This window comes from Stegastes partitus, unplaced genomic scaffold (assembly GCF_000690725.1).
Source record: "Stegastes partitus isolate 25-593 unplaced genomic scaffold, Stegastes_partitus-1.0.2 Scaffold33, whole genome shotgun sequence".
NCBI classification, from domain to species: Eukaryota; Metazoa; Chordata; class Actinopteri; family Pomacentridae; genus Stegastes; species Stegastes partitus.
The window spans coordinates 1296533-1306989 of NW_007577764.1; the positions used below are offsets into that span (position 1 = coordinate 1296533).

Consider the following 10457-nt stretch of genomic DNA (forward strand, 5'->3'; position numbering starts at 1 on the left):
AGGTCAAATGGCCCTGAACTCTCTCCCTTTAGGCTGAGGACATCAGAAGTCTCTCTGTGTGCTGCTCTCCATTTATTTTACCCATCATCCCTCATCAGGCCGGGGCGACCCTGTGACCCCTCAGCTAGGGTTACCTGTCAGTTGACTGTCTATTCAGGAGCGTGGGGCTCGATGCTGTGTCAACATTTGCTCTGCGGAAAGACGAGGAAGAAGAGTTTAGTTCTGTGTGGTGAAAAAATCAAAAGAATCCGGCGGGTAGAATTAGTTTTATCTTTAAATTAAGTCTTTTGAATGCTTCTCTTGTGGTTTACATCCTCAGATTTGAGGCACTGCAGGGCCCTGACTGGCGCGCTCTCACCGCGGATGACATGCATGTGTGATAATTCCTGTTTGCTCGGAGACAAAGATCCAAAGGAGCACAGTAAACAGATGCTCGCATGGATACCTACTGAGGGGTACCTACAAAAACATTCCAACAGCCCCCCCCCCCCTTAGCGTGCTGTCAGCTATCAATCAGGGCGCCGTAAGTGGGATCCTTGAGTGGAGATGCTATCAGCTCTGCCCCATATGCACTCACACCACAGTTTCCCTTATCTCTGCACAGATAACAGATCCCCTCTCACAGCGAGAGGCCTGAACCAGACACACTTGCTTTTTTCTGCATGTGTCCCAGCTGTGCCATAGGCCACTTCATTTCAGACAGGGGCCCTCCACTGAAAAAAAACAAAAAAAAACAGTCAATTTGCTCGAGTTCCTGTTTAAAATTCAATAAGCGTGTCTTTTATATTGCGGCCGCGTGGTGCTAGCGGAGGCTACAGAGGGCGCGTGTGCTACTTCTGATTCCGATCTCTGATGTTATCAGCATCCAGAAGAAACATGATACACGTCTCGGTTGACAAATCCACATGGGCATGAAATTAAACAAAACCCAGAAGCATGAAACATTATCAATTTCCTGCAACTGTGCCTTTTTTTTAATTTTTATTATTATTTTGTAAACATTCCATTTCCGGAAAATTGTTTACGGTCTGTGTTAATAACCGAAGTGAACAGATGGTTGAAGGCTGTGCAATTAAAATAAAAGGGCGTTACATGTGTGTTAGATCTGAATGTACATTTTGCAGCTTTATGTTGTTCACCAGCTGAAGAGATGTGAGGTAAGTACAGTGAGGGGGGGGTTCTTTTTCTTTTTTTTGGTTGGTTTGAGGACAGCAGGCAGAGAAGATGGTCCTGAACCGGGTCTGTTTTCTGGGCTTCCACCAGACCACAGCACGTTGGGCCTAGTAACAAAAACAAGCATCCTGGTGTGGAGCTGGTCCCACAGTGTGAGGACCTTAATGAGGAACATGTGGAGCTGCCCAGACACACTGTCAGAGGAAACCCAATCCCTCACTCCCTCTTTTTTTTCTCTCTCTCTCTCTCTCCCCCTTCTTCCTCCCTTCCCCCTTTTCTCCCTTTCTTTCCCACTCTCCTTCGCTTCACTCTTTTCTGTCACTGTGTTTTTACAATGCAGAATTAATTGTCAGCTGTGTTTGCTTCAGACATTCAAAACATATTCTTTTTTTTTCTAAAGGGCATGAAAAAAAATCTCCTTTTTTCACTTGTAGCAAAACAAGTCTCCCACTATGAGTAGGAGAAACACACTGACCTTGTTTTTTTTTTTGTTTTTAACCTGGCCTTGTTGTCTAGAACCCTCTCCACCTTGTTGTATACATATGTGCTGGGTCATGCAACGCAATCCGCTCATAAGGAAAGAAAGGAAGAAAGAGGTCTTTCTCCACCCATCAAGCCTGACAGGCAGAGTTTCTTTCATCTCCTGAATTCATCCTCACCGTCCACCTGGATCAATTAACTGTTTGCTTCAGTGCTCATCGGCTCCACAGTGTGGAACCTCAGATCATTTTAGCGGACGGCAGCTTATTGAATATGGCTACGGCTTTGGATGCTGTTTGTCTTTTATCCTGATATAACGCACAGTCAGCATGCGCATGTATCGATTCCAGTAAGCTGTTGGAAAATGAAGTGAACAATGTGCTTTCTCCCCCCCCAGGAAATGTCACCTCTCGCTCCTGAAGGCTGCAACAGGTGAGACGAACCTGCTGCAGATTCATTTTAACGCGCATCTCTGCTCTGTTTTTTTTTTTTTTTCAAGCTGTCAAGGGGAGAGTGTAAACCTGTTTGGAGGAGGGGGGGTTAGTGGATTTAACATGTGACCATAAAGCCATAAAGTAGATCAAGCAACCAAGCCTCCAAAATTAGCTGTACAAACAGAGTAAGGTAGATCTCTCTGGGGGGATAAGCTCGGCACAGTGGATCCAGTGTGACAGAGGCCCTTCTGGCAGCTCAGAACAATCCAAACGTTCCACTTGGGTTGAGCTGTCTTCGTTTGCCCCCCTCCTTCTCTACTATATATATATATGTATATATCAGCCCCACACCAACATGGGCCTGTGAAGACCTTTCACAGGACTGACAGGCCACCTGAATCACACAATTGTATGGCTAGAGGAGCCTGCATGTGTATAGAAAAACCAGTGATCCAATAACTGTCTGGGTTCACTTCTCTCTCATAAAGTCAGGAGGGTGGAGGTGGGGTGGGTGGGTGCAGAGGGAGAGTCACAGCTACAAGCCAAATGTTCCAGCTGCCCCCCCGACCCAAAACAAAAGCTTTAACTTTTGGATTTAATCACAGAAATCACACAAAACGCAGATTTTTTTTAAATGCAAATATTTTATCCAGTAAATTGGCTGGCGCGTTGAAATCCTTTATCTGCATGGCACAACTACCCACACAAGGCAAGAAGCTGAAATCTGGTGAGTCTATGTGCCTTGCAGATGGTCCAGCCTCGCAGCAGCTGTGCAAATGAAAGACAGAGTGTCGTTGAAGGAGCGAGAGAGATGGAAAGTTGGCCACAAAGGGGAGAAAAAAAAAAAAGAGTAACATACAAGTTGCGAACTGAGAATGTAATGGAAAAATTAATAGCACGGCCAGATTTACCGAGAGAAAAATAATCAAGTATTTTCTTAGAATTTTGAGAGACAAACCCCCCCAACGCACACACACACACACACAATAGCTATGATTTTGGCAGGTAGAACATAAACAAGAAGAACAAATAAAGTTTCTCTGCAGCCTACAATCATTAATAATACCAGCTCTAACTCCAAATTAAGAGTGTCAGGCTTCATTTTTAACACTAAATATGCACTCACAGCTCCATTATTTATGTGTGGAGTGAGAAAACAACAGGTGATAAAATCCCGCTTGATGCTGAAAACACAGAAACATTTGTCCCCAGAGGAAGGAGGAGTCACACAGGGCGTTTGCCCCTCAGCTTCCCTGCTGGCACTTTTAGATTTTCTACTTTATATTGTATCCACATCTTTATATTCATATATTAGTGCGTTAATGCCACTCTGTCCACGCTGTAACAATCTGTTTATAATGCACTTTATTTGTTTATGCACTTCTGGTTAGATTCTGCTTTTCATTGCCTTCGTACAAGATAAGATAAAACTTTTATTAATCCCAAAGGTGTGCCAGATGTCGCTTGGATAAAAACCAAATGACACAACATATGAAATGCAGCGCCTAACAAGTAGTAAAGTAATAAAATATAAGTGTGATGCATTAGTGGAATAAAACAAGTGAGCCAAAATAGGGTAATATGATGCATTATAATGAGATATTGCACATGAAAATTGCACATTGACTATGTTGTGCATTCAAAATAAATATTGCACTGGTAAAGTTGTGCATAAAAGTGAAATACTGCACATGCAATCAAAGTAATGTACTTGCAGTAGTAATCTAGTACTTTGTGCAATGGTAATATCATTGAATCTAGTCTAAGTTTGCAAAAATTTGAGCTTTGCATGAGATACATTGCATTCCTGCAACACTAAATAGCCCCAAGATTCTAATCTTAGCATGCATATGTGTTATATGTGCATCTTTTGAGCTGTGTGTTTAAACTCTGTTGAATCCAGTCTAAGTTTGCAAAAATTGGAGCTTTGCATGAGATAAGCTGCATTCCTGCAACACTAAATAGCCCCAAAATTCTAATCTTAGCATGCATATGTGTTATATGTGCACCTTTTCAGCTGTTACAACCACAACAGCCTGCTGCTGTTCTTCACTTATAATCAGGCCAATTATAATTTCGCTGCTGCTGAAGCCACTTTTCCACTGCCCCCCCTCCCTCCTCCAACCAAAGTAATTGCCACTACATGTAAATATCAAGTGGTTAGTGAATAATTAGTCTTTCATTGGCCAGCCATCACCTCTGGGCCCCGGCTCCGCTCTAGTCCCCTCCCTCAGAGCCGCCCTGAAGACAGGGGCCCCTCTTTGAATGACAGCGCTTTGGGAAGCGAAGACGAATTTTTGTCTGATTTTTCCCGCAGCCGCAGCGTCGATGAGAAGCAGTCGAGGAACTCCATTCTAACTGAATGGATTGGTATGGGGAGAAGCGGACCTCAGATCACGGCTAAGCGGCAGCTTTGGGACTGTGTAACGTTGACGATGGTTTTACTTTCGCTGCTGTTTCGACCAGGTAAGCTGTGATTTTTCTTTTCTTTTTTTTTTTGGGACTGTTTTCGACCCCGCAATCCGTGCTCCCCCACTCCTCCGCTCCTGCATGCAGGGGAAAAAAAAAAGCTGCGGAATGGAGGTGGAGGGGGGATAAGAAACTTTAAAGTGATGTGGTGTGGATAAAGTTGGACTCTTAGCTGGTTTTAAACTCGTAGCTTTGTCGCTGGTTTAGTTGTTTTGCTGGTAAAAGAAGTGTGTGTTGTTTTAAAGTCCGCTGCGGGGACAAAGTGAGTCTGTTGCTAGCCGAGCAGCACGAGTTAACTCACTTCACGAAGCACTTTTTTCATTAAAATTCACACTTTCCCCCACTCAGGTAAACTTCTCCAAACAATATACCACTTAAACGCTTTATTTTCCAAACCACATTTCGACCGGTTTGCTCGTAACGGCGCGGCGAAGTTTCCCCAAAGTTACGGTTTAGCTTCCAGCTAGCATAGCTCGACTAGCGAAGCCGCAGTCAGCCCCGACAAGAAAACCACGGAGCTTTGTGTGTTTGTTAAAAACCCAGAAAATACCACAAGTTGGACTCCGAACAGCCACTTTTAGTATTTAACACATGGCTTTGGCTTTTAAGTCCAGTCTCGGTTGTTTTTTAGTCGTTGGCGAAGCTACCAGGACGATGGTATTTCACCTATTCATGCTTCATTTATTAACTTTGTTAGCTGCCATGCATGGGGGTCCAACTTTTTGGCCTCTGAACGTGTTGGTCGCAGAAACCAAATTCCAAAAACATGCTTTGATTTAAGCAAGAAAAAAACTTTCTAATTTCACACCTTGGGGCTTTTTCTATGTTATAACTCAATTTTATGTTTATACAGACTTTTGTTGTTCGTGAATAAACAAACAAACTAGTGTTTATATGCGACGTTCACTTCCTTTGCCAACATATGCATCAATCATATTCTGATAATTAGTATTTTAATATTGATGAAGTTTAACTGTGAAAAAAGTGGCATTTAAAGAAGTTGTAAGGTTTCTAACGTGCTAGATTAGCACCAATTATTAATTAAACCCAACAGCTGTATGCTATTATAGTCCAAAATGAGAATTAAACTTAAATAAAATGATGTCAAGATGATTTAAGGTACTTTTTTATATTGTTTTGACGCTTTGATGCTAGTGTTTTGGGTGTAATAGCAGTACAATAAAGTGTATTTCTAATATTTACACCAACACGTGTCCAGTTGTGCCTAAAACTTTCTATATTTCTGTTTAACTTTGAGTATTAAAAGCCACCATATGTGTAGTTTATTACAATTAAAAGTGCTTTCGGCTCTGTTTTTCTTATCTGAGCTGGCTCTGGGTTCAACCTCTGTTGGTGAAATTGTGTATTTAACTCTTAAACCTACATACCAGCTTCAACACAGCATCTGCATCTAACTCAAATCTACCATATTTTAATACTGTTTGTGTGGCCATTTTGCACTTCTCCTCTCCACTTCTCATGTTTCCCACTTGTTGCTAGCTTTCTAAGTGCAGGAGCATAAAGAGCCTTTAGGGAGGTGCATGCTTGTTGACGGCTGTGCAAGGCAGTGATTGTCAAAAAGTGTCAGTGGCAGCGAGGCGGGGGGAAGGCCCGTTTGAATTCAGATGAAGGATGCCTCTGGCTTGACCTCTCACACTCCATCTCAGATGTATCAGGGCTTATGTTGAAGTGCAGCGACTGCGAGATGCATTAATCATTCGTGCTGCTCCCTCGGTGCATCCGACTTATGTGAAAGGGAAGAAACTGTGCAAAAATATTCTCCTGCTCTGGTGTGAAATCTTCATGCTTATCTAGTCGTCTTTGTCCAGGCTGTTGGGAGATTAGATGGAGCTTTGGAGTAAACAGAAGATTATTCTGTTGCAATAGGAGAGCAGTCTGTTGCAATTGATCCCAGTCTTGCAGTAAAAGTGATGTATGTGTTGGGAGATTTTTTCCCTGATCCTGATCTGAAATGGAAATATATCCACCTTACAGCAGGAGATGATATCCCAGTCAGCGTATGAGACATCCCACCCAAAAGCAGCATGAAAACTGTAATGAACTTGATAGATGTCCACGCTTTTAACTTCTCACAGTGGTGGTTGTAGCTCTTTGTTTTCCTTGATAATAAATATCCCACATGTGAGTCATAATTTAACCGGAACCCGAGAATTCAGGCTGCACCACCTAAATATCACATGCTGTGCTTTGCGGCCCCTTCCGCCTTCCAGCCTCCAGCTTGGACCCTGAGCTGCTGAGTCTTTGTGAGATTCTTCTTGCGATGCTCTTGAAGGTAGCTGCCACATACGCCGGGCCCTGCCGTGCCATGTAGTATAGCTTAATGGACTTCAATTATCTCAGCAACAGCCAAACCACATTCAACACCCTCAGGCAAACGAACACAGGTTGGTTTCCTCCTACAGTCAGGCTACTTGCTATTTCTGTGAGGGCTAGTTGGGGGAAATAAGTTTTGACTGACTCTGGAGCACAGTGTGGGATCAGGGCCTCGTGAGCTCACGCATTTGGGTTTTAATGGCTCTCTTGATTGAGCTAAACTTGATAGTGGAAAACTTTTGACTCTGCTGCCCCATGCACTGAGCTGAGGTAATGTATCTGTAAATGTCAGAGGGATATTAAGGTTCCTATTAGGAGTATTATTTGCACAGGTTGGAGATCTATTCAGCATCATTTTGGCAGAAAGGGACGTTACTGGTGATTGAATTAACTGTGACATTAATTCTACTTTAGCACACATTTTGATGGTGATCATTTTTGTTTTTCAGCTCACTGCCAGCAGTGTCGAATCCAGCGCTGTAATGCGGAGTATGTGGCTTCTACCTCACCCTCTAGTGGTCTGCAGGAGGACGTGGCTCTGGATGTGGACTACTGCATCGCCCTGAGGGCCTATGCCCTGTGCACCCGGCGGCAGGCACGCAGCTGTAGGGGCGACCTTGTTTACCACTCGGCCGTCTTTCGCATTAAGGAGTTATTCTCTCAGCATAACTGCTCCAGCGACGGGCCCACCTCCTCCGCCAAGGTCCCCAGCACGTCTCGGCCGGCCGTGTCCGAGCTCTGCGACTACGAGAATCGGGTCCTCGTGTCGGGCTCGGCTGGTCAGCAGAAGAAATACGCCCACTGTGGATTATTCGGAGACCCACACCTACGGACTTTCCGAGACGAGTTTCAGACCTGCAAGGTGGAGGGGGCGTGGCCTCTGATTGACAACCGCTTCCTGTCGGTGCAGGTGACCAATGTGCCTGTTGTCCTGGGCTCCAGTGCCACGGCAACCAGCAAGGTGAGGATGAGTTTAGAGCAGCATTATCTAGATTCAAACAGAGAAATGTCTTCGTTTAGTCTTTGTTTATGTCTATAGGTTTTTGCTTTCTCTTCCTATAGTGCATAATTTTAGTACAGGAATAGATAAATCTGTTTAATATCATTTAGATTAGAGCAAAATTGGGCAAAAAAAACTCTTGAATTTAATTTGCAAACACTCAGGGAGGAGTCTGCCCTGATTGTCTTATAATGCAATGAGCATCTTTGCAGACCTGCATATCTGGTCATCGTTTTTAACATATGAGTGGAAACCTTCTTCACTACAGCAATCTGTGACTCCATTAAATATGAACAGTCACATTATAGTAAGTTTTAAACCTACACAAGTGGGCTGGGTTTTCGTTTTTGAGTGCGAGCTGCTTGTGAGCTCAAGTATTGCCATAAAGTATCAAACATGTGAAGTTAATCGTCATTCCACGGTGCCTCTCGAGTCTCCAGCATTCCTCATGTCTTGGAGCTCCTTCAGATCTATGAGGGGAAAAGAGAGAGGAGGGGAGTCCTTCAGTGGTGTTGAATCACAGACATGCTTGAGCGCTCTACCTTTAACACATGGGTGGTCATATGGTAGTGATTAACGCTCACTCAAACATTTTCCTCCACCGCCACGATCTGGAATGTTTTTTCACCCCTCTGGTCAAATAATTAACTGGGCGCTTTTTGTGTAAATATGGAATAATTTGGAAAAATAAGGGAATAATTGGCCAGCAGCGAGGATTTTCTTGATTCTGTTAATGAAGTAAGCAGGTTTTTTTTCTGGTTCGATTTTGTTTATTTTTTTTAATTGTTGGAAACCTTTATCAGAACTTCCGTCTATTTCTATGCGGTGCTGAATGCACAGCTTGTGTCCATTACATTCACTTGCTCAGGCTGCTTTTATAATATGAATTGTTTTGCTCAAATAGTGAACAATTGGTTTCTCAGTGCCAAGAAATGTCACTGACTTTCCTAAAGTTACCAAGTTTGATTCTTCTTTGTGAAAACAAACCCAAATGTAGAACAACAAACTCTGTAATATTGCATCAGGGATTTCAGAGCAAACTTTTGTAGTGTGTCCTGACTGTGTAGCCTGATGCAAACCTGTAGTGTAGATATATCTGTGCCAGCAACCCGCATGCCCTCATCATGCTTTTGGAGTTGTTTTCAACTGCCAGACTTAAGACAGGAAATCATCCATCAAATACAGTAAAGCCCGTAAGTGTAAACGTAACCACAGCCACTGCTTTGTCAAGATACTTTGAAGAAACAGAGGTTAGGCCCCAATTTTTCAAAGCTCAGCTGGAATACAAATCACAGTCAGTCACTGAGCAAACACTGGCTGTGCCTGTAGAGCAGAAGCAGAGATTTGAGGCGGTTATGAAACAGCGCTGTTTGTTTCAACATCCAGCAACAACTGGGCGAGTTAGATAAGCATCAGTTATTTATTTTAGTTTGGAGGAGATAGGTGACGGTGAAGATCAAACAAAGATCCTCATTGGCTTTCACTGAGCGATAACTTGCTTTGTTGATAACAGTCCGAGTTAGCGTTGTGTGGTCCTTTCTTAAATGAAATTAATTTGTGACGATGTTGTTATGAATTAATTGGCTAAAGATTACATCAAAGACAAAATCACTTGCTCTCTTTTTTTGGGGAAAAAAGACCAGTGTGAGGCATCAACACCCTGCAGACTTTAAAATATTTGGTTACTTGCTGCCACCTTGTGGACTGTAGTGGTACTACTCTTATTAGAATTTTTTTTTTAATTTTTTCAGTTTTTTTTTTTTGGTCAGCGTGTGTACATATAAGGACTGATTTAGCTGGTGTTTTAGTAGTTGAAAATGTACTTACTGATTTTATTTGTCTCCCCCTGTTTCAGATCACAGTGATTTTCAAGTCCTACCACGGCTGCACAGATCAGAAGGTGTACCAGGCCACCACTGAAGATCTGCCGCTGGCCTTTCAGGATGGGACCCGCAGCGGCGGCGAGAGCGGCAGCCTGACCATCGCCGAGCGAGGCGGCTCTGGAGTGGGTCGGCAGGTGAAGATACAGGCCCGGTACATCGGCACCTCCATCATCATCCGCCGCGTGGGCAGCTACCTGACCTTCGCCATCCGCATGCCGGAAGACACCCTGGACTTTTCAGAGGACAATGGTGGCCTGCAGCTGTGCCTGCACGGCTGCCCTCGCAACGAGCTCATCAAAGAGCACACGCTGGGCCGTCAGAGCCAGCAGCCCCGTCTGCAGGGCACCAACACGGAGCTGGGCCCTCTGCGGCCTCCCCACCAGGTCTACACGGTGGAGCGGGCCACGGCCAAGTGTAGAGAGACTCTGCAGGTGGAGGACGTGTACTTTCAGTCCTGCGTGTTTGACTTGCTGACCACGGGAGACCCTGAGTTCTCTATGGCAGCGTATGGCGCTCTGGAGGATTTAAAGGCGCTGCCGCCCAGTAAACTGAAGCAGAATTCCCCAAGGACTCCTCGTCTTTACAACCGAGGAGTGTCACAGACGCTGGCAGCAACAGCAGCCAACAGCTCCCTGCTCTCACTCCTACTCCTCATTCTGCTGCTTTTGTAAAAAAAAAAAAAAA

At 44.1% G+C, this 10457-nt stretch overlaps 1 protein-coding gene across 2 annotated transcripts; it reads left to right on the forward strand.

Moving 5' to 3' along the window:
* Positions 1-4412: 4412 nt before the first annotated feature.
* rgmd (RGM domain family, member D) lies at positions 4413-10457 on the forward strand. 2 transcript variants are annotated; one of them, XM_008300569.1, is made up of 3 exons: positions 4413-4553; positions 7340-7851; positions 9746-10457. In XM_008300569.1, exons 1-3 carry the CDS (start codon positions 4460-4462, stop codon positions 10442-10444), a joined length of 1305 nt encoding a protein of 434 aa, XP_008298791.1. In that variant the 5' UTR covers positions 4413-4459; the 3' UTR covers positions 10445-10457. The 2 variants fall into 2 exon arrangements, with proteins under 2 accessions (XP_008298791.1, XP_008298799.1); XM_008300577.1 differs by lacking the exon at positions 4413-4553 and adding an exon at positions 6865-6961.